The following is a 24,620-nucleotide window of genomic DNA, read 5'->3' on the forward strand; positions in this document are numbered from 1 at the left end:
TTTCCTTTGTTTTTTTTGTTTTTTTTTTTTTTTTAAATTCTACTTATTTAATCATGAGAGACAGAGAGAGAGGCAGAGGGAGAAGTAGGCTCCATGCATGGAGCCTGATGTGGGACTCAACCCTAGGTCTCCAGGATCACGCCCTGGGCTGAAGGCGGCGCTAAACCGCTGAGCCCCCAGGGCTGCCCTAATTTCCCTTTTTTTAAGGTCAGGTGACTAGCAACCTTAATTCCATTTGCAGCCTTAATTTTCTTTTTCTGTGTAAAGTTAGTGTATTCACACATGTTATATCATGATTAGAGCTCAGGTATCTTTGGGGCCATTATTCTGATTGTGTCATCTCAGTGGAATATCATCTACAATTTCCTGTTTTCTTTAAATACAGCAGCCTTAAGTTAGTTTTTAATTTTTTAAATTGTTTATAAGGCTTATATTATGTAATTATAATTTAATTGCTTATAAGGCTGAATTGAGAAACATGGAGCTCATTTAGGGTGGGTTTATGGGGTGCTTCTTGGCACTCTCTTACCTTATTTATTTTTGTTCAGCATTACAGACTTCCTTAGTTTTTTCCAAAGATTTCGGTTTGCTTGTATTTGTTCGGAAGTCACTTAGCATTGATGAAGTAAGTTGAAGATTTCATTTTCCTTTTCTTATATATTTCTGTATGCGGAAATAACGCTTCTGCTTGCCCATATGTAATGTTTATTTCTTTCATTATAGTTTCGTGATTGTAGAGAAGAAGTCTTAAAATTTTTATATATTTTCTTAGAAAAAATTGGCCAGAAGATCACACCTTATTCTCTTGATATTAAGGTAAGGAGAAAAAAAAAAAAAACGTATCTCATTATATACCAACATCGATTTTAACTTTTGCTGTAAGTTAAACTTGGATTTATATTTTATTCTTGCCTGTCTCATCGAGGATCTTATTTGTGCTTGATTATGGGCTAGAAATGAAGTGGTCTATTCTTTTTAGGTTTACTAAGGTAAGGCCCTTGTCAAAAACTACTTTGATAACTATTAACTTTTTACATGTAGGAAAATGCAATTTTTTTTTTTTTTTAAGATTTTTTATTTATTCATTGAGAGACACACAGAGACACAGGCAGAGGGACAAGCTGGTTCCATGTCGGGGAGCCTGACGTGGGACTCGATCCCTGGTCTCCAGGATCACACTCTGGGCTGAAGGCGGCGCTAAGCCACTGAGCCACCTGGGGTGCCTGGATAACGCTTTTATAAAAAGTCATAGTAAATTGAATTGTGGAGAGATTTCAAAACACTGTAAAAACAGTTTAAAGAATTCTCCTGCTGGGTACAATTTACATTTCATGCCCTTCATATGTGCTCTTTGGCAGCAGTTTGGAAAGTTTGCCTTTCCTGTGCTTCCCGTTCTCTTCCCACCTGCCTTTCCCAGGTGTTGTCATAATTTACTGTGGAACTGGTAATCATAAATTCAGTTGTTCTTTCTCAGACTTGTTTATACTTTGAGCAGGTGCCACAAAGTAAGTTGTTTTTATTGGTTGTAAATTGCTTCTCATTCTTGGATGCTAAGATTTGATGAAGTATGTATTCAATCTGGGGTAATAGGCATAAGTAGTTAATTAGCACATATTTTGTACATGTGTTATATATATATTGTATTTTTATAGTTGAGTAAGCTAGAGAAAAAAGTGGTATTCAGAAAATTGTGGGAGAAAATATATTTACAGTACTGTATTGAAAAAAATCTGAGTATAAGTGGACCTGCGCAGTTCAAGCCTGTGCTCGAGTCAACTGTATCTTAAAAAATTGCTTCAACACTGGGAATAACTAACATTTGTAGAGTGCTTTAGAGTCTACAAAGTTCTTTCATGTACAGTTTGTCTTACTTAGTTTTACTGAAAGTCTGTGAAGTAGGTATCTTCAATCTTTTTAGCTTACAAATGAGACTTAAAAGTTAAGAAACTTCACCCAAAACTTGGAACCAGGTGGCCTCTCTCCGGAGTTCCTCATTGTTTTGTTAGTATGAGCTGTTTTACTGTGGAGTGCCAACCATTTCTCTTGGAATTGCTTTAGTTACCTTGTTAAGTTTTTCATGCTTAGTTTCTTGATAAATGGCAACAGGTGCTATGGGAGGTATGCAAGGAAGCATAACTTTTTTTTTTTTAATCCTGCTTAGGTGTCCATTTACTTTGTGTTTTTGTGATTATTGTTGATATCATTACCATAGCATACTGTATACATGCCTTCAGTAATTTTTTGTCTGTATATTTATATACTCTAATATTATACCTTTTTTTTTTTTTTTTTTAAGATTTTATTTATCGGGCAGCCCCCGTGGCTCAGCGGTTTAGTGCCGCCTTCAGACCAGGGCGTGATCCTGGAGACCTGGGATCGAGTCTCACGTCGGGCTCCCTGCATGGAGCCTACTTCTCCCTCTGCCTGTATCTGTCTATCTCTCTCTCTGTGTGTGTGTCTCTCATGAATAAATAAATCTTTTTTTTTTTTTAATTTGTATTTATTTATGATAGTCACACAGAGAGAGAGAGAGGCAGAGACATAGGCAGAGGGAGAAGCAGGCTCCATGCACCGGGAGCCCGACGTGGGATTCGATCCGGGGTCTCCAGGATCGCGCCCTGGGCCAAAGGCAGGCGCCAAACCGCTGTGCCACCCAGGGATCCGTGAATAAATAAATCTTAAAAAAAAAAAAAAGATTTTATTTATTTACTCATGAGAGAGAGAGAGGGGCAGAGACACAGGCAGAGGGAGAAGCAGGCTCCATGCAGGGAGTCTGATGTGGGACTCGATCCCGGGACTCCAGGATTATGCCCTGGGCCAAAGGCAGGCGCCAAACTGCTGAGCCACTCAGGCATCCCTCTGATATTATACTTTTAACAGCTGAATACTAAATTGTAGCACGTCATAGATTGGTGTTGCTCCTCTCAGAGATGTACTTTTAGCTGTTGTAAAGTTTTAGTTTGAAGAACTAAGATCTTATTGATGATTTCGGTATGTCTCCTTTTAAAACCTAGACTACTTGTACCAGTGTTTACACAAAGGATAAAGCTGCTAAATGTAAAATCCCAGCCCTAGATCTTCTTATTAAGGTAATTTTGTTGTTTCTAAGTACATGTATTTCATATTAAACCTGTAACTTAAAAAGCAGAAAAATAGAGTTTTAAGTTAGGTTTTGAGGGTGAGATGTTAGAGGCTAGGCTTTGGTCACATTGATGTATGGACAAAATTTTCCAGTCATCACCTCTAATACTGGGGCCTTTTGCTCTTACTGCCTTCTGGGTAGTAGAGGAAGGATTTGGGGTTGTAAGGGGAATTAAGAGGAAAAATAAGGAATTTACTGCCCCTCTGTTATTCTCTCACCATAACTCTTAAAAACGTAAGGCTGCTAAGAGTTGCCAGAATTCACATCATTGTAGGTCAGAGTTCTTTCTTAAACCTTAGCATGAAAATGGGTCTGTAAATTGTACTTAAGTGATTCCTGGGCGACTCTCCCGTTTCTCAGATGTATGTCTTTTATTGTATCTCCATTTTAGAATTACTTAGGGTCTTGTTAGTCCTTGTCTTAAGTGCCTCCAAGAGAATGGTTCTTGTCATGTTGTTGGTTTCTTGGGAAGGTAAACTTAAGTGTACAGCCTCTTCCCCTTTGTAACGTGTTTTACCACCCACCTCAACCTCTGGCTTCTAAATAATCAGGCTAGATAGGAGTGCTGAGAAGCCAAAGACATTCCCTAGAGACATGTGATTCTGGAGCTTTGTTGTGTAGAAACAGTGCAAAAAAGGGAAGCCTTGTTGTTATTCTCCTGTTTAGACAATGCTAGTTTTTATTATTTTAGTTACTTCGGACTTTAAGAAGTTCTAGACTCATGGATGAATTTAGTATTGGAGAATTATTTAATAAATTCTATGGAGAACTTGCATTGAAAACAAAAATACAGGATACAGGTGAGATGTTTCAAACGTTAATTTTAAATATTTTAATAAATTGATGTTAAAAATTTAGTGTAAAACTTAGGTTTTCTCTCCAAAGCATTTATATGTTCTACAGAGGAATTCTTTTTGCTGAAAAAAAAAAATCCAAATAAAAACGTGTAAAATTCTGCTTATAAAAGTTTAATCTTTATGAAATGATTTCTTTGAGTGGGGTCCACACTCTGTGAACTCATGACCCTAAGAGTAAGAGGCGCATGCTCCATGGATTGAGCCAAACACTCCATGAAATTATTTCTTTAAATAGAAAACACAGAAAAGAAGAAAACTCACAACATATGTCAAATGTAACTTAGTTTATAACAGTAGATTGGCATAAAATTTATCAGGAAAGAAAGATTCTGGTCCTTAAAACTAGATATTTTCTGTATCTTCGAAATTACTTTTGAACTAAACGTTCTTTGACTTTGTTATACACTTTAATTTATTTAAATATAATTTTTTGACTTCTTTAAAATTTATTTTTCAGTATTAGAAAAAATATATGAGCTTCTAGGAGTATTAGCTGAAGTTCATCCTAGTGAGATGATAAATAATTCAGAAAAACTGTTCCGGGCTTTTCTGGGTGAACTTAAGATCCAGGTATGGCAAACTTTATGCTATTCTGCTTCCAAAGATTTCACTGTGTTTTTCTCTTTTAATGGTATCTTCTTTAAAACATTTTTTAGATGACATCAGCAATAAGAGAACCCAAACTGCCTGTTCTGGCAGGGTGTCTGAAGGGATTGTCTTCACTCATGTGTAACTTTACCAAATCCATGGAAGAAGGTATTGTTTGACTTTACTTGATTTTCTTCTTATTTTGAAAGCTATAATTCTAAAACGAATTGCTAGTTTACTTCTTTGAACTTTCAACCAATTGTGGATTCACCATAGTTGTGAAAATAATATAGAGAGGTTCCATTTGTCCTTTACCCACTTCCTACTAGTGATGACCTCTTCTATAACTAGTCCGGTAGCACAACCAGGATATTGACATTGATAAATCTACCAACCTTATCCACATTTTACACATTTTACACAGTTTTGTGTGCATACCTTTGTGTATGTGTATTTCATTCTCTGCAGTTCTTTGATGTACAAATTTGTGTATGCACCAGTGCAGTCGATACTAAACAGTCTGCCACCATAAGGAGCCTTCCTGCTATTCTTTCATAGCCAGTCACACTTAAGTGAATGACCCAGGTGCCCCTGAAATCATTTAAGTGCTATGCTTTTCCACACATGTTGTAGAATAACTTTGTGCCTACAAAACACCTTACTTGGATTTTGATAGTCATTGCACCAAACTTGTATATTTATCTGTAGAGACTGATATCTTCGCTATGCTGAATTTTCTAATCCATAACACAATTTCTCTCTCCATTTATTTAGGTCTTTGATTTCTTCATTATTAGGATACAGATTCTTGCCTATGAATTTTTTTATTTTTTAAATATTCATTCATTCATTCATTCATTCATTCATTCATTAATGAGAGACAGAGAGAGAGAGAGGCAGAGACACAGGCAGAGGGAGAAGCAGGCTCCATGCAGGGAGCCTGAAGTGGGACTTGATCCCTGGTCTCCAGGATCAGGCCCTGGGCTGAAGGTGGCCTAAACCGCTGAGCCACCCGGGCTGCCTCTTGCCTATGAATTTTAAAGTTTGTTTAATATGCTTTTCTTTATAGTTATCAATAATATTTCCTTGTAATATCTCAGTTTTAGAGTATAAACTAAGATAGTGTTATATGCATTATGAAATTCATTTCTTTTTAAAAGGCAGTGTAAATTTTTAACCCTAAGAGATTCTTTAAGCAACAAAAAATTCCCTATCTTACGATTTCTGTTTAAGTAATTGCCAAATTTTTCTACCTCCTGTGTATTTGCTTTTATTAGATTGAAACTTAGGAAATTCCAGTGTCCAATATTTTTATATTCTAGTATCCAATGATTTTTGACCTACAAAAACAGTGATTTGATGTTTCAACCTAATATTTTTACTCATCCTTTTATTGCTTACCAAAGATGTAGTTGCTCTATGTGATTTCTCTTTATTTTCTTTCTCATCTGTCCCATATTGTATTGCCAGCTTCCCATTTCATCAGGTTGCTCACAGATCACCTATTTGAGACCTTTATGGTTCCCCTGAGATGAGTCACTTCCTCTGGCTTTTGTATTCTTCTGTTACAGTACTTCCTATGATGTGTTTTTAATTTATTGGGTCATAACCAGTAAACCAGTGTTTATTTCTGTCACTTGAACCTGCTGGCAGGTAATGTTGCTAATTTGTCTTTGTATTTGCTTGGCATATTAATTGATATTTAGTGAACATCTACAGTTTACGAAAAATAACAGCACTTATTTTATTGTTCATTTACCATGTGCTAAAAACTATTCTAGAGTAGTGCAAGGAAAATGCCAGTAATAATTTTCTACGACAGGTAATATCTCTATTTTCTAGATCAGGACACTAGAACTAAGACAAGTTACTTGCCCAAAGTCACACAACTGACATGGTAGCAGAGTAATGGCTCTCAGTGATGTCCTCATTCTAATCCATTGAAGCCTCTAGAAAGGAACACAGCCATGCTGACACCCTGATTTTACCTCCGTGAGACCCATTTCAGATTTCTCATCTGCAGAACTGTATAGTAACAAATTTGTATTTTTTTAAGCCACTCACTTTGTGATGGTTTGTTATAGCAGCAATAGAAAATTATATAACCAATAAGTGGCAAGACTAGGATTTAAGCATTGGTCTGAGGCAATAAATTTTTTTTTTTTTTAATTTTAAAGGTTATTTATTACTTATTTAAGGGAAAAAAGGAAGTACTCATGCCCATACACATGAGCGGGGGAGAGGAAGAAGCAGGCTCCTCGTTGAGCAGGAAGCCCCATGTGGGGTTCGATCCTAGGACCCTGGGATCATGACCTGAGCTGAAGGCAGACGCTCAATAGACTGAGCTACCCAGGCACCTCCTCTGAGGCTCTAATTTATAGTTTTCCTGTCATGCCATGATAATGTGACATCAAGCACTAAATACTAATACTGATACTTTCATTCATACAGTATGTGTTTCTTGGTGCCTTCTATGTAAAAAGTTATGAATTAGGTGTTAGACTCAGTAGTTAGAATCACCAGGTTTCTACCATCGTGAACTCAGTCTAGTAAAGGAAACAGACAATAGATGAACAAGCTATTATAGATTTTAGGGTTCAGTTATGCAAACAGGCTGGGTACAGTGAATAGGAATATCAGAGTATGAAGAAGGTAGAGGATGTATATAGCCCTCTGGTTCTTTGCGCAGTATGTGGGGTCAGTGTGTGAGGGGCTTCTGAGCTTGCATTTCATTCCCAATGGCAGAAGAAACCATGTTTTTTCCTCCAGTGAATAGATATGGGCTAGTTGATGTTTTACAAGGGTCTACTTGACTGCTATTGGGTATGAGATTTGTTTTAGTGTAGGATTGAGAGACTTGGCTCTTAAGTGTGGCTGCAAGCAACTGAAGTTGGTGCAGTGGTGTTTAAACTGGGTTGGACAGGTTTTAGGTAATAATGTGGCTTTCTGTTTTGGACATGTTGAACCATAGGCCATGGGATGTCTCAGCTTAGATGTTAAGGGTACAGTTGTATACTTAGGACAGGATCTTGCAGGAGGAATTAGACTTTAAGATATAAATTTGGCAGTTTTCAGCATAGAGGTATTATGTTAGGCTGTGAATGTGAGCAAGATTAGCTGGGGAGTGGGTACAGAGAAACTGGGGCAAGGATGTAAAGGTGCTTTGCTCTGTGTGGAGTCTGAATACAAAGCCACCAGAGCTGCAGAGTGCGTCCACCTCAACAAGGGTAAGTTCAGTTGAGTGTCAGAGGACAAGCTAGGCAGAGCAGGTTAAGGAGTAGTAAGGTGAAGATAAGGTGGAATGGAAGGGAGGAAGTGGAGGCTATCAGCAGAAAACCTTTTAGAGGAATCTTAATGGAGGAGACCAAAGAAACATGGGATACCTGATGGGAGCTATAGGAGAAGGGTTTTTAGAAGTAGGTACCAGAATTTGTATACTCAGGTTCCTAGCCGCACTATCCATAATAGCTAAAAGGGAGAAACAACCCAAGTGTCCATCAACAGATGAATGGATAAACAAATGTAGTATATACACAGAATATTATTCAGCCTTAGAGAAGGAAGGAAATACACTCCTCTGCTATAACACGTGGGCTTGAGGACATTCTGCTAAGTGAGGTAAGCCAGTCACAACGGTATAAATACTGTATGAGGTAGCAGGAACAGGGAAACTTATTGGTTCAGAAAGTAGAATCGGGTTACCAGGGGGTGGGGGCAGGGGAGTTAGTGTTTAATGTGTACAGCCTTTCCATAGGGGATGATGAAATTTTTTTGGGTATAGGTAATGGTGGCGAGTACACAATAATGTGAATATTTAACGCCACTGAATTGTATGTATACTTACACGTAGTTAACATGGTAAATGCTTCATTATGTATATTTACCACAACAACAAAATAAATACAAGAGCATGCTTGTCGAGGGAGTGGTCCACTAGAAGGCAGAGGTGGAAAAAAAAAAAAAAGAAGGCAGAGGTGGACACAGGAGAGTGGACAGTGGGAGGCGGAGTCTAAGGAAGGTCATAGAGGTGATGTCCATTCCCACAACTGGGAGCTCAAGCCCTGGCGTTCCTGCACCTCCCTGTGTTCACCTGAGTCCACACATTCTAGACCAGCTATGCACTGATGAGTACCTCGTGCCTTTGAGTCTGTTCACCTGTGTTTACATGGTCACTTTCTATTAGTATCAGAATGACCTTTTTATGAAGTGATTCCCATTCTTTTAGGTCTAGCTCAACTGTTGTCTGTAAATCTTGTCTTGAATACTCAGAGCTGGAAGAAATTCTCCTTATATTTAAAATCCCGAAGGAGCTTTTAAAATACTTCTTTTATGGAATGATCCTACAGATGTGCTGATGTGTCAGTCCTCTTAAGCCCTCTCTGACCCCTTCTCTTTCTGTCTTCTGTCACAGTTGGGCTCTGTTTTTAAATGTATCAGTCCTTTCGATCAAAGTAAACTATCTTTGAGCTTTTGCTGTTTGCAAGTCTCTGTTCCAAGGTTAGATAACTTAGCGATAAGTAAAGCTTGATTTCTGGACAGCTGTAGTGAATACTAGTGGGAGACAGTTAAATAGTAGTGATGTCTGTCAGGTCAGCGTAAGAGCCTTGGGTTATACTTGTGTAGCTGCTTTCTCCTTAGGTGGTAAGTTTATTAAGGTCAAAGATCACATTTTATTCATATTTGTAAATACCATAGTAATTTGGCATGTGTCGTATGCTAAATACAAGCCTGGCAGTACAGGGATGATGATCATGTGCTTGAACTTTTTTTTTTTTTTTAAAGATTTTATGTATTTATTTGAGAAAGAGAGAAACAGAGAGAGAAAAGCAGGGGGGAAGGGTAGAGGAAGAAGCAGACTCCCTGGTGAGTAAGGGGCCTGATGCGGGGCTTAATCCCAGAACTCTGGGATCATGACCTGAGCCAAAGGCTGATGCTTAACCATCTGAGCCACCCAGGCACCCCATGTGCTTGACCTTATATAATCTTCCATACGACTATCAAAGAAGCTATACAATGTCCCTTTTTATAGATAAGAAAACTGAAGCTCTGAGAGATTACCTAACAGAGCTTGTAAGTGATGAGGTGGATTTGAAACCCATGTCCTTGTAACTCAACATTTTCTTCTTTCTTTACTATAATAATAACGTCAGCAGTCATAGCTTGCAGCTCTCCAGCTGAAGTGAATGATAGAAGACATGCTTCCTGTATTCAAGGAAATAAAACTGTTGGTTGTAAAGCGTTTGTGAGGTTTGTCAGATGATACTGTTGGGATTTTTAATGGAGACTTCTTTTTGTTTTTTCCCCAGATCCCCAGACTTCGAGGGAAATTTTTGATTTTGCATTAAAGGCAATTCGTCCTCAGGTAGGATTAATATTACTCTTAATTCTTTTATAGCTGAGACTTGAAAGTTTCAAACATAGATGGTAATTTTTAAAATTTCTTTAATAGATTGACCTGAAGAGATATGCTGTACCCTTAGGTAAGATTGTATATATAACAAGGTGGAATATTTCAGATTTTTAAATTAATGTCATGATTAAACTTTTGCTTAAACTGTAAGTGAAGTATGTCTTGGATGTTTCACATACAGTTACTTATGGAGAGGCTTTTGGAGGCTTTGTTTTTGGCACACAACTCCGGTTAGGTGGTCACACTTAAATGACATGGCTTAAACAATGCTACTTTAGAGCATCTTTAGGGGATCCTGATTGTTTGATACTGACTTTTATCTAAATAAATCCTGATCCTACTTCTGAACTTAGTTTTGGAGGTCACTGGCCTATTGATTCAAGTGTAGGTTCGCAGTGTTAGAACTCTGATCAGGATCCCTAAAGTTATAGTATAATGATAGTGGATCTTCATGAACAGTTTTAGTTTTGACATGTACTTGAAGCTTTCTTAGTTTTTGATTCTGCTTTTTGTTATTATATTTTAACTGATGGTTTTTGCAATTGCAGCTGGCTTGTGCTTATTTACCCTGCATGCATCTCAGTTTAGCACCTGCCTTCTGGACAACTATGTTTCTTTATTTGAAGTGCTGTCAAAATGGTGTAGCCATACAAATGTAGAAATGAAAAAAGCTGCACATTCAGCTCTGGAATCTTTTCTGAAACAGGTATTCAACTTTTATTTAGAAATACTTTTTCCATACAAAAAATTAAATTCAGTTTTGTGCATGCACGTTTCAAAGATGAATACAGGTTGATCTATTAGCTTTTATAGTATTGAAATAGAAAAGCTTGGTTATTAATCGGCTCTGTTTTGTGTTGCCGTAATGAGTCACTGAGTCTGTTACTCCTGAACTCGCTGGCCACTGGACCTGCATGACTCTGTAGTGTGCTGAGTTATAGACGAGTTCTAACTATGCTTTCATCTTCATCAAGGAGCCTAAATTCAAATCTGGTTTTTGTTCACGTCTTTTTGCACTGGACTGGTCTCTTTCAGTGCTTTCCTCTAGGAAAAATGCATCACATGTAATAAAGTGTCTTTTCTGAACTTGATGCAGACTAAATGAATTGAAGTGGTAGTTGTTTATCAATAAAAGATATTGTGTAGAATTATAACAATGTATTGAAAATATTTAAACAATTCTAGCCTTTTTACACTTTAATAGATTCCTTTGTTTTGCTATTAAATATTTCTAAAATGTAAATATTATGCAATTGCAGGTTTCTTTTATGGTGGCAAAAGATGCAGAAATGCATAAGAGTAAGCTACAGTACTTCATGGAGCAATTCTATGGAATCATCAGGAACATGGATTCAAACAGCAAGGATTTATCCATTGCAATTCGAGGATATGGACTTTTTGCAGGAGTATGTCTCATTAATTTATTCTTTTTAGAATAAACACTCATTGTGAGTGTTTAAAAGAATATAATTATTGCATTTTTGAATAGCATCTCATGCTTGTGACAATACTTTGTTACTTGCTTTGTTGTTTCAGTGCCAACTATATACTAGGATTCTGTAGACATATTCTCTCAAATTTTCATTATAGATTTTTAGGAGTACTGTTTCACTTTTAACAAATGAGGAAACTGAGACTTAGAGAAATTAGGTAACTTGTCAAAGAACACACAGTAATTTACAGAGCCAAGATGTAAATTCAAGTCTAAAGACTGGAAAACAGTATGCTTTTTCCACTAAACTGTGCTGCCCACTATTTATGAAGTAAAATTATAATTTATGTCACTCGGTGTTTTAGAAAGAGAGGTTCTGATGACAGAAGTATATAGTTAAGAATATTGTTGGAGTGCTTGGGTGGCTCAGTTGGTTGAGCGTCCAATTCTTCATTTCCGCTTGGGTTATGATCTCAGGGTTGTGAGATGGAGCTCCACATTAGACTCTGTGCTTGGGCATGGAACCTACTCAAGAGTCTCTGTCTCTGGGGTGCCTGGGTGGCTCAGTGTTGAGTGTCTGCCTTTGGCTTAGGTCCTGATCCCAGAGTCCTGGGATTGAGTCCCACATCAGGTTCCCCGCAGGGAGCCTGCTTCTCCCTCTGCCTGTGTCTCTGCCTTTCTCTCTGGGTGTCTCATGAATAAATAAATAAAATTAAAAAAAAAAATTCTCTCCCCCCCTGCTTCTTTGTCCCTCTCTCTTAAAAAAAAAAAGTATTAAAAAAAGATTGATAATAACTATAGTTATTTCCTTCTTGGTGGATCTCTGTGACTTCTACTTTACAGAGAAAAATGACTTCCTATCTCTCTATGGATTTACCCATTGGTGTCTACTTCCTTTTTCAGGGAAGGAGAGACCCTCTTCCCAGCTTTCTGCTCTCATAACTCATTCCATTTCTGATCATTTCCTCGTTTGCTTCCAGATGATTCTCCCTCCTCTTGCTTTATTTAATCTTCATTTGTCTCTGTTGGCTCCTTTGAATATATGTAGGGCAGAAGAACCAGTATGTGAGAAAGCTCAGAGGTAAATAAGAGCTTGGAATTTTCAACTTTATGCACTATGGTGTAACCAACTTCAATTTGTTCACTGTAGAATAGGTTTACAGTGTGGCTGGAGCATGATATATCAAGAAAAAGGGAAAGGACTCTAAAAAGATTAATTAGTCAGATTCTCAGGGAAGCTAGTTTAGATCTGAGGTCCAAAGAAGCCTTTGAAAAATCTGAAGCTGGATGGTAGCATTATCAGATTTGTGAGTTACAAAGATGGCTCTGGGTATAGTGCGCAGAGTGGTGTAGTAGTGTATTCCAGCTTTAAGTTTACTTCTTGGTTTCCCTTGTCTAGGTGACTAGCCTCTCGGGGTACATTCTACATCTTATTTGTCTTTGATGGCTACCAGTGTCTAGAATAGTTGGCTATCAATAGATTTCTTGTATATAAATACGTATTTACAATATATTTACAGATTATTTTTAAAAGCATTTTATGAGATATATTGTATTTTATAACTTTGATCTCCATTGAAAAGCTTAATATTCAGCTTATAATCACATGGCTTAATGTGACACCTTAAATATCATTGTTTTGATATTGATAAGATTGATAAAGACTTTTGTTTACCTTTCTGAAAGCCTTGCAAGGTTATAAATGCAAAAGATGTTGACTTCATGTACATAGAGCTCATTCAGCGCTGCAAGCAGCTGTTCCTCACCCAGATAGACACTGTTGATGACCACGTTTACCACATGCCAAGTTTCCTCCAGTCTATTGCAAGTGTCTTGCTTTACCTTGATAGAGTAAGTGAAATAGTTAATTAAACAAGGACAATTTTAACTATTTAATTTCAGATAACTATTTAACTATTTAATTCTTCAGATAACTTGACGGAGTCATATGAATTGTATGCATTTAGTACAGGCACCATTGTGATCAAGGTGCCATTTTTAATTAAGTACTTTGTGTTAATAGACTTATTGTCATGAAACTTTTTGTTATCCAAAACAGGAGAAATTTGTTACTTATTTTATCTTTCTAAAAGATTAAGATTGCTGCTTTGAATAGAATTGCACCTAAGTGTCATTCAGACAGTTTTACTCTGATTTTTTTAGGCCGTCACAATAAATGTTAAGTTTACTAGTGGATTAGATATAAGCCAGGTCTTTCATTTAGCTAATATATGTCCACTTGGATTGTAATTACTTTGGATATTTGTATTATTCCTATATTTATTTTTTCCCTCCTCTAACTTTTAGTTTGCTCTCCATTTTTGGTAGGTTCCTGAGGTGTATACACCGGTTCTGGAACATCTCATGGTGGCACAGATAGACAGTTTCCCACAGTATAGTCCAAAAATGCAGTCAGTGTGTTGTAAAGCCCTAGTAAAAGTTTTCCTAGCCCTAGGTGGAAAAGGACCAGTTCTCTGGAATTGCATCAGTACTGTGGGTAAGTGTGGAACTCACCCTTGTTTTTATGATGATACATGATGAATACTTAACATGTTGTTTGATAGAGATATCTTTCATGTCTTTTAATGCCTCTTGGAGAACTAATGTTTTGGTGGATCAAAACCATGTTTTTGCATCCTTTTTTTGAATCTTTTTTTTTTTCTTCCTTTTGCTTCTGAATCTTAATAGTCCAAAATTTTAAAGTAAAGATATTAACTAACTTAAAGGAAAAAATTTAGAGGTACAGTTACATTCAGTGAAATAATGGTTTACTGATTTTATTTTTGTTTTCATTTTCTTTTCTCAGTGCATCAGGGTTTAATCAGAATATGTTCTAAGCCAGTGATCCTTCAAAAGGTAAATTCTGAATCTAATGTTTTAATATTTAGTCTTTTGTCACTGAAAGTTAGAAGTGATACTGGGGTTTGTGGTCTGTAAATATACAAAAATGGCCTTTTTAGTTATTAGCCATGCCTTACATTCTGAAAAGTCTGGGATATAGTGCCTCTCTATTTTTTCAGGTGAATAAACTTCTCTTGAGTTATGGAACACCCTTAAATGTAACTTTACTATTATTTACATATTTTTGTAGGAACGGAATATTTTCTTTCTTGAAACTCTGAGACAAAATGCTTAGGTGTATCATGGGAGGCATATCTTCGTTACCTGAAGTAACAAGAAATAGGGTGAAGTAGGAGATTGACCTGAGTAGGAAAGTGAGATCAATGACTCACAACACATTCCTCGTTTTAAATATTTGTTCTTGCACCTCTCTTAGTCCCAGTTAGAAAAATCATGGTTTCTTTTTCAGCTTGCTTTCTTATCCTTTCATGCTATACTGTCTTAATCAAATTACAGTCTCCTAATGATGTTTTAGCTTAGAAAACTCTGAAAGTCAGAATGTTCTAGCAGCCATGCTTATTTTGTGAATCCACCAGTATATATTGGTATGTTGTCTTCCTGCCCAGGGTGTTGAGTCTGAACCTGAAGAGTATCGTGCATCAGGGGAAGTTAGAACTGGCAAATGGAAAGTGCCCACGTATAAAGACTATTTGGATCTTTTTAGAAGTCTCCTGAGTTGTGACCAGATGATGGTAAAAATGACTTATTTTAAAGCTATGAAAGTACCCTTGTTCCTCTAATTAGTCTCTATAATTTTACTCTTAGGACTTTGTTTCAGAACTACGTTTTATTAACTTTTTTTTAAAGTACTTTGAGTGATAAAAAATTAAAATGATATAAGTTAGGAATAAAGTCATAGAACTCACATGAATGTAATAATTGCTGTAGCTGAGTCCTCATTTTATCTGTGAGTAGTATGTTTCATGCTAATTTATTCTTCCTAACAGATCCAGCCTCTAGGTAACAGAAGTATAACAATATTGTCACTATGGGAGAACTTTTATTTGTTAAAGATGAAGATTAAAAAACATAGATCAATCTTACTGATTCAGTAGGTGTGAAGAAGATTGGTGCATGGTTATTTACATTATTTATGATTAGAATAATGCCTCCTGTTATTTCTGGTAGATGTTCTTTAATGTCTGTTTTATACTTGCTTCTGGCCACCATTTTATCATAGACTTTGACAAAGCATTATAGCCTAGGAAAGTCTTTGTCCATAGATGATTTCTATCCTGTGAAAAATCTTAGGAGTTTTTAGTTGTTTTCATATTGAGGCAAAATAGTATAGCACTTTTAGTAATTTTACCTATAATATTTCTTTCTTATGTGTGACGTTAATTATTCCTATATTTTGAGGTTAAGTTAACATAGAATATTTGACTGAGTAAAGGCAGAGTAATTGGCCTGTATTTTTGGAATAGTGGAATAGTTTCACTTAAAAAGAAGTGATAAATTATACTTTTAAATTCATTCTGAGTGTAGGTATACATTTATTCACATGTATGTATGCTTATGTGTGTGTATATGTATATACATGCATGCATATTTATGTTTGTATATATAAATGTACATGCATTTGTATTTCCACAAATACAAGTACATAATGTATATGTGTGTATAGTATACATATGTGTTTTTCTGCACACACATTAAGTGAGATCAATGCTTTGACAAGAATTAGCTTAAATCTTCGCATTTGCTACTGTGTTCTTAGTATGTGTTACATACCTGGGTAGGTCATATCTGTCTGAAATGATATTGCCCTGATAATTTAGGAAAGTGTCTACATTTTGCAGCTTCAGAACTTTTAGGTAAATCTGTTATGGTTTACACAGAAGTTTCTGTAATACCTAAATATTTATATGCATGGTTATACTGATACTTTTTTGCATAAATTTTGAAATTCATTACTTTTCTTTATTTAAAGGATTCTCTTTTAGCAGATGAAGCATTTCTCTTTGTGAATTCTTCACTTCAAAATTTGAATCGTTTGCTGTATGATGAATTTGTCAAATCAGTTTTGAAGATTATTGAGAAATTGGATCTTACGCTAGAGAAACGGAATGTTGGGGAACATGAGGTTAGAAGTTTTTGTCAATAATAATTTTGTATCATTTTTATGCCAGCTCTCTTTGTATGTAAGCATCCCAGGGGAAAATAGCACATTTGTAGAGATTGCAGGAAATTGATTTCTATGGCATCCGTGTGTGTCATGGGTACTTTGCTGTTTGACTAGCCCAGTGTGTTGAAAATGTTATATGTAGATTTGCTCAAAAAGTAATTTATATGTTTAATGTTGTAAAATCACTTATTTAAAAAAATTGTTTACTGGGCTTGTTATTTATTTTTTAGCAATTGTAAAGTGTCATCTTAATTTGTGTAGAGGGGACTTCTTGCAATAGGGTAGGGAAAGCTGGGATTCCTCTCGTTCGTAGCTAAGGAAACTCCAAAGTCTGGGTGCGAAGTGCTAAATGTATTCTCAAACTAGTAGAATATAGGCAATAGGCAGAAAAGAAAGAACATCTTCACTTGTTTCTGTACCCAACTTCCTGGCCTGGATGGAATGTAAGTCATGGTTTAAGGCTGCCAGATAGAAACTGCTTTGCTCTTACCTGAGGATAAGTTTTAGTAAAACACTGTGGTAATGACACTAGTGTTGAAGGGCTTGAGTTCCAGTGGAAAAATGTAATTTGCTTTTCAGCCCAGTGATTTCTTTTCCCTTAGGTTAGATTATGTCTGTTAGTACATATGTACTTCCACTGCAGTATCATGAAGTTAGACGAGACATTCGGGTGGGTATGCAGAAGATAAATAAAGGACATAATAGGCTGTCTGTCACATTGACTGTATTGCATTTGTTTTGTTCTATTTTTTATGCTGGCTTGATGGGAACACCAGTGTATTTTATTGCTTTTTATGTTTTGTGTATGTATAAAATAATCTTTTGGATTATTTTCAACTTGCTGAAAGGGGCTTCCTGGAACTGTGTTAGTCAACAAACCTGCTTCTTAGGACACTTGTCTTTGTCACTTTGTCTTCAGTGACTTCCTTTGCACTTTCTTTCTCCTCTTATTTTCTGCTTTCTCCTGTTTCCTAACCTTTTTTACTTCACCTCCAGCAGTTCAGTTGTCACCTCAATGAGCATTTCCCAAGTAAGCCTACCCTTACCCTCCTCTACAGTTTCCAGTCTGTTTGTTTCTTTTTTTGAGATTTACTTATTTGAGAGAGAAAGCGCGAGTGCACACGCGAGTTGGGGGAGGGGCAGAGGGAAAGAATCTCTAAGCAGACATCCCCCCAGTGAAAGCAGAGCTCAACACAGGGCTTGGGCTTAGGACCCTGAAATCATGACCTGAGCTGAAATCAAGAGTCAGCTGCTTAGCTGACTGAGTGCTCCCCAGTCTGTATTTCTAACTGCTGTTTAACATTTGCACCTGAGTTTGATAACACAAGCACAGTATGTTCATAGTAAGTTACTGTTACTTAACACTGTTGATTACTCTTCTGTTTCTCAGCTTGAAACCTCTAGGTTATGACTGACACTTCTGTGTTCTGAAATTCTACCTCTGTCAAGTCATCATTGCTAGTTCCTTCAAGGAGTCACAGCCCCCGTTCGTATTTTTGTATTTGTACCATTCTTTTCTCATTTCACTTTGTCATTTTCTTTAATGTTTCCTGCAAGCTGTATCAGCTTTGTTAAATTATATTAATTGTAATTATAATTAAGGATCCGTCTGTACTTTTCTTACTTTGATGCAATGTTCATTTGAGTACATCTGCTTTTAAGGATGAAAATGAAGCTACTGGTGTTTGGGTGATCCCAACCTCAGATCCAGCTGCTAACTTACATCCTGCTAAACCCAAAGATTTTTCAGCTTTCATTAACCTGGTGGAGTTTTGCAGGTATTTTTAAAAGTTCTAATTATTTAAGGGTGGAAATCACCAGTTATTGGCCATAGTATAGGAAAACCACCTATATAGATTTATGAAATGAAATAATAAAGGGCCTAAACTCTAAAATTACTTATATGAACTGTTAAGCTATATCTAAATGTACCAGCTTAGAATTACCATTGTTTTTCTATTTAAAAGATGTGCAGGGAGGGGAAAAAAGGAAAATGAAAATGTTTATGTAATGGAATCATATATCTTTTTGTTATGTCACTTATAACTTAGAAGCTGAATAAAAATATATGATAAAAAATTCTACACTAAGCTTTTAATTTGTTTTTACAGAGACATTCTTCCTGAGAAACATATAGAATTTTTTGAGCCATGGGTATATTCATTTGCATATGAATTAATTTTGCAGTCTACACGGCTCCCTCTCATTAGTGGTTTCTACAAATTGCTTTCTGTTGCTGTGAGAAATGCCAAGAAAATAAAATATTTTGAGGTAAGTGTTTTTTTGTGGGAACATTGAATATTTTTGTGTTTTTTAAGTTGCATGAGTGTGTAAGGGCATTGTAAAATATTATAATATTGCAGTTTTAAAATCTCATTTTACTTTCAATACTTATTAAAACTGATAGTGTCAGTGGCAATTGAGTAACACTGTTAAAAAAGTTAATAGCATTTTCTATTCTGATTTATAAGCACCTGGCTAATAAGGCTAGATTAACAGAGGTTCTTAAAGTGTGGTTCTAGGATCAGCAGCATCAGCATTCCTTTGGAAATCTATGCCTTTTCCAGATTTATCTAATCAGAAACTCTGGGGGCAAGGCCAGCAGTCTGTGCTAACAGACCACCCAGGTGATCTGGTGGCTAGCAACATTTGAGAATAACTGAGTTAGTGTACCTAACACCATAGTCAATTAGAGTGGTCCAATTGGTTAGTTACAAGGAGAGCAGTTCTCTTGGTTCATAGGTTAGAAGTCAGGGAAGGAGAGTGGATTTAGCTAGGCCTCTGGCTTTTGACCAGCCATTCACTTTCCATCTTATGCTTTGTTTCTCACTGGCCTCAGCCTGAAGTGTTATCAGAGCTAATTTTTTTTTCCTCTCTGTACAAGACCTTGGCAAAGTGAAAAATGGATTCACCCCTTAGAAAGAAGACTGGGAACTGCTAGATTAAGACACAGAAATACATGATAATCGTTCGCTTTATTAATTTACTGCTTTTTTCAACAGGGAGTTGGTATGAAGAGTCAGACGCAGGCTCCCAAGGACCCAGAAAAGTATTCTTGCTTTGCTTTGTTTGCAAAATTTGGTAAAGAGGTAACTTTTTAAAGTGATTTATACAGTGTTATCATGGGCTATTTAAAAAGTAAAGTTTGTTGTAAAAAAATCTTAGTAATCATAAATTATGTAATTACTTAAACATTTGTTTGCTTAATCGAGATTGGGATTAAGGGATTAGGAAGTACTAAAAGGAATCATTGTGTTTCAAAAGTCCCTTGAGTTTTCATGGTAAGTTTGAATGATGTCGACTCAAAACTAATAGATTCTTTAGCTCTCCATGTAAAGAGAATTAAGTGCTTCAACAAACGAACTTTTCCTAGAGATCAGTGCTTAATTTGTAAATTAAACCATATCATATAAAAGCCACATGATTACTTTTTATATTTGAGAACAGGGTAAATATTTTTTGTTGAATTTCAAAGTATAGGCTCTATTCAGGTGCACAGCACTGTGTTTCTCTTCTTATTAAGGTAACAGTTAAAATGAAGCAATATAAAGATGAACTTTTGGCCTCCTGTTTGACCTTTATTCTGTCCCTGCCACATGACATCATTGAACTTGATATTAGAGCCTACATTCCTGCATTGCAGGTAGATGCATTGTCTTAAATCCATTTTCTTCATGTAATGTTATGTTTTCTAGAAAACATGGAAATATCAAGGTCTTGCCACTGCAGTCACAGCTGGTGCTTACCCATCAGACACCCTTGGTTCAGGTTCTTCTGCCACATAGTACCTTTGGGACTTAGGATACTTGGTTTGGCCTCTCAGAGCTTCCCTTACAGGTGGATGTGAGGATTGAACCTGTGTATGAAAGTCTGCAGTATAACACCAACTATATAGATTGGTGGTGCTTGTTTTCCCACTAATGACCTGGGATGCACCTACTTACCTCCATCACTGTCTATCAGTAGAAGGCTTTATTCATTAGAAACCAAAACTAATTGGTGTTTTTTCTTTAAATGTTAAGTTCTCTGCATTTCAGCTTACCTTGTTTGTATTAATATGTAGATGGCTTTTAAACTGGGCTTGAGCTATACCCCATTGGCAGAAGTAGGCCTGAATGCCTTAGAAGAATGGTCAGTTTGCATCTGCAAACATATAATTCAGCCCCATTATAAAGACATTTTACCCAGCCTTGACGGATATCTGAAAACTTCAGCTTTATCAGGTAAGGTTTAGAAGAATTGTGATGTGTATCTTAAATAAAATGGCAGTGTAATAACTTTAATAGGACTGTTTGTATTTTTGTAACTTCTAAAATTTGAACCCAACATATTCAAAATATGTTTGATTGAGGTTTTTGTTATTTCTCCAACTTAGTGTAATTGGGATATGAGAAATAACATTGGGACATATAATTGAGGTATTAAACCTGTTATTATTTTATTCACATCCTGCCAAGATTTATAAAATCTTCAAGGGTAAGAGCTCTGTCTTTAATGTCTTGAACTGCTTATAAATCCTAATATAGTGCTTTGCGATAAATACATTGTTAAATGGGAATTAAAACTATAAAAATTCAATAGTAATTTTATAGTTTGTTTTTATTGGTGTTCCAAATATAATTGATGAAGCACTACTGTTAGCCAGTTAAGAATAATTATCATAGTAGAAATAGATTTGAGAAAAGATTCAAAGGAAAAAAAAATCACTGGGCCAGGCAAAAGTATGACCAGTCAAGAAAAGTAGTAATTAGTGTTGAGGAGGCAGATTACTTGAACCAGAATGAACATGGACATTGTTATCAGATGGAGCAAAAAGAAGGATTCAGATTGGAGAAAGACACTGAAATATTGCTGAGAATTGAAACTTCAGTTCCTATCATGAAAAATTTAGTAAATTAAATGGAAAATTAAGTGTTAATTTGTTAAACTTTATCTGTGTAAATCATCTTATTCAACTTAAGTTTTGTTGGTTTGGAAACATTAAGTGGAAGTTGTGTGACACATTTTATTCACTGAGTCTGGTTGGTAAGACACCCTTGATGCATATACAGAGTTCAAGAAGAGTTACAGTTTTGAGAGATTTTTCTGTAATTGCTAGCAGTAACAAGCATTATTTAGAGACCAAAAAAAAATTATTATATATATATATATATATATATATATATATAACATGTATATATATATGCTAGTTAATGTTTATAGCTTACTTAGGCTTTTAAAATTCACTTTATATAAAGATTGCTGCTTTTTGAATAAATCACTAAAAATACATGGACTTAGTTTAAAAGAATGAATATATCTAGTAGCAAATGGTATACTTTTTGTTTTCTGGAATTTAGTTCTATTAGCTCATTGAAAAGATTTATGTTTCTTTTGGGGTACCTGGATGGCTTGGTTGGTGAAGTGTCTGACTTCTACTTAGGTCATGATCCCATGATTCTGAGATCTAGTCCTGCATCAGGTTCCCTGCTCAGCGGGGAGTCTACTTCTTCTCTCCCTCTGCCACTCCCCCTGCTTGTGCTCTCTCTGTCTCTCTCTCAAATAAATAAAAATCTTTTTTTTTTTTAATAAAAATCTTTTAAAAAAGGAAGGAAAAGATTTTTTCATCTAAATTTTAATAAGGGAAGATACTTTGATTCTTTTAAGCAAAGGATTTATCTATTCATAAATATATGTACTCTAGATAATTAGAAAATAGGAAAAAACAGTAGGTAAAATTAAATAACAAAAGAAAATCCATAATCTTAAAGACAAGGACAATTTTTTAGTAACATTTTATTTAAAATGTTATCAAACTTTGAGGACAGTTGCATGAGGAGTGACAGACACTCCTATATACTCTTTACCCAGATTCCACAGTAAGGCTTTGTCCCCTTTGCTTTATTGTTATATGTGCTCTTCTTGTATTCTGAGATAATGTGTGTGTGTGTATGTGTGTGTTTATATATAACATTTTTTTCTGAACCCTTTGTGAGTAAGCTGCAGGCACTATGGACAACCTAAATGTTGCAATGTGTATTTTTCTTTCTTTCTTTTTTTTTTTTTAAGATTTTTATTTTATTTAAAAGAGAGTGAGCGAGCATGAGTGTGGAGCCTGACATGGGGCTTGACCCCACGACTCTTGAGATCATGACCTGAGCCAAAACCAAGAGTTGGATGCTTAACCAACTGAGCCACCAAGGTGCCCCTCAGTATGTTTCTTACGAGTGAGAATATTATTTTACACAATCATGGTATCATTGTCAAAATAAGAAAAAATAACAAAGATACATTCTTTTCTAATCTGTAATCCATATATAGATTTCTCAGTTGTCCCATTAATTTCTTTTATAGTTTTATTTCTCCTGGTCCAGAATTCAATCTAGAACCATGTGTTGCACTTAATAGTTAAAATGCCTTAGCATTCTTGAATGTGAGTAGCTCTTTAGCCTTACTTAGTTTTCATGATGTTGACATTTTTGAAGATTATAGGACAGTTGTTTTCAATATGAATCTGTCTGATGTTTTCTCATAATGGGATTCAGTTGTGCTGTTTGGGGAGAAACACCCATAACTGATGCGTGGGTGGCCTCCTCACAACATCATGATGGTATTTGGTGCCATTACCAATCATGTTCATTTTGACTATTTGGTTAGTGAATTTCTGCGCCTTCTTTTTCTAAAGTGACTATTTTCCTTTTGTGAGAGTCAGTCATTTGAAATCCTCTTCCTCTCCTCTTCCTAAAGTATTCAGTCCTAAGATCTTTAGGTTGTACAGAGGAAGTTAGGTGTTAAGGTAGTAGTGGTGTTCCCTAGTAACATGAGGAGGACAGCCCTGAGGAGAGCCTGGCATGGGTGTCAGACCTGAAGCAGGGTTGGGAGGGCCCCCACATATTGGGCAGCCTTATAGGGCATGAGGGTCAAAGCAGGGTGCAGAAGGTGACATATGGGGGATTGATCAAATAAATAAAGGTTAATGGAAGCTAGGTTTCTTTTTGTTAGATAAGGCAATTACAAATACAGGAAGAGAAAACTGATTTTTTGACTGATTTTAGTGTGCTGGAGGGGCAGGGCTATGTAGGAACTTTCTCTGGGAATGAAAGTGTTGTTGGATGCTAGGCCTGACACTCTATCTTCCTGGCACCAGCCCTGTGCAGTCTGCCCACCTTGGCAGGCATCCTTCCAAAATGGTACCCACTCCACTGTACTAGCAAATGACCTTGACTGAGGCTAGTGCTCCCCACCCCCAGGTGGCTGCAACCCTGCCACTCCCCTGTGGGCAGCTTCAGCCAGGACTGCCTACCCACCATAAGCTCCTGCCTGTGGGGGCAGCCTGACCACCAGTATATCCAGAATAGTCATAACTGGGCTTCACAGTCAGCAGATAAGATGATCCAGAGGAATGGATCAGTGATCTAAAAGACAGGATTGTGGAAATGACTCAAATAAAATAGGAAAATGACAGGAGAAGAAAAATGAATTTTTATTCTTTTTTTTTTTAAGATTTTATTTATTTGAGAGAGACACAGAGGTAGTCACAGAGATAGAGAGCATGAGCAGGGAGGAGAGGGGGAACCAGGTTCCACATCAGAGAGCCTGATGCGGGGCTCAGTCCTAGGACCCTGGGATTATGACGTGAGCTGAAGGCAGACTCTTAAACAACTCAGCCACCTCGGCACCCCAAAAAATGAAGTTTTAAAAATAAGAATAGTTTAAGGGCTCTTTGGGACAACATCAAGCATACTAACATAGGCACTATGGGAGTCCAGAAGAAGTAGACAAAGGGGCAGAAATTTTACTTGAATAAATAATGGTTGAAAACTTCCCTAACCTGGGGAAGGAAACAGATCTAGGTTCAGGAAGCACAAAGAATTCTAAACAAGATGAACTCAGAGAGGTCCTTAGCAAGCCATATAATTAAACTGGCAAAAAATAAAGATCAAATCTTAAAAGCTGCAAGAGAAAAGCAAATAATTATATAGAAGGAAAACTTCATTAAGTCTATGAGCTGATTTTTCAGCAGGAACTTTGGAGGCCAGGAGAGAGTGGCATGATATATTTAAAGTGATGAATGATAAACAAACCCTGCAATCAAGAATACTCTTCCCAGTGAAGTTATCATTCAGAATTAAAGGAGAGGAAAGTTTCCCAAACAAAAACTAAAGGAGTTTATTACCATTAAACAT

At 36.3% G+C, this 24,620-nt stretch overlaps 1 protein-coding gene across 7 annotated transcripts in view; it reads left to right on the forward strand.

Moving 5' to 3' along the window:
• The window catches only part of PRKDC (protein kinase, DNA-activated, catalytic subunit), a 219,931-nt gene that overhangs the window by 1,608 nt on the left and 193,703 nt on the right, over positions 1–24,620 (forward strand). For 6 of the 7 annotated variants that reach the window (XR_012020234.1, XM_072804689.1, XM_072804690.1 and 3 more), the window contains exons 2-21: positions 549–625; positions 724–816; positions 3,015–3,089; positions 3,834–3,942; positions 4,457–4,569; positions 4,656–4,755; positions 9,894–9,949; positions 10,037–10,067; positions 10,546–10,703; positions 11,257–11,403; positions 13,116–13,280; positions 13,758–13,926; positions 14,236–14,285; positions 14,897–15,022; positions 16,261–16,413; positions 18,118–18,233; positions 18,567–18,726; positions 19,458–19,544; positions 19,979–20,098; positions 20,519–20,678. Coding sequence is in view for 6 of the 7 variants with exons in the window: in XM_072804689.1 (XP_072660790.1) it covers positions 549–625; positions 724–816; positions 3,015–3,089; positions 3,834–3,942; positions 4,457–4,569; positions 4,656–4,755; positions 9,894–9,949; positions 10,037–10,067; positions 10,546–10,703; positions 11,257–11,403; positions 13,116–13,280; positions 13,758–13,926; positions 14,236–14,285; positions 14,897–15,022; positions 16,261–16,413; positions 18,118–18,233; positions 18,567–18,726; positions 19,458–19,544; positions 19,979–20,098; positions 20,519–20,678 (2,265 nt within the window). In the remaining variant the exon portion in view is untranslated. The remainder of the gene's footprint in view (positions 1–548; positions 626–723; positions 817–3,014; positions 3,090–3,833; positions 3,943–4,456; positions 4,570–4,655; positions 4,756–9,893; positions 9,950–10,036; positions 10,068–10,545; positions 10,704–11,256; positions 11,404–13,115; positions 13,281–13,757; positions 13,927–14,235; positions 14,286–14,896; positions 15,023–16,260; positions 16,414–18,117; positions 18,234–18,566; positions 18,727–19,457; positions 19,545–19,978; positions 20,099–20,518; positions 20,679–24,620) is intronic. The other variant, XM_072804691.1, reaches the window with a different exon arrangement.

The sequence above is a fragment of the Canis lupus genome, chromosome 28 (assembly GCF_048164855.1).
Source record: "Canis lupus baileyi chromosome 28, mCanLup2.hap1, whole genome shotgun sequence".
NCBI lineage: Eukaryota > Metazoa > Chordata > Mammalia > Carnivora > Canidae > Canis > Canis lupus.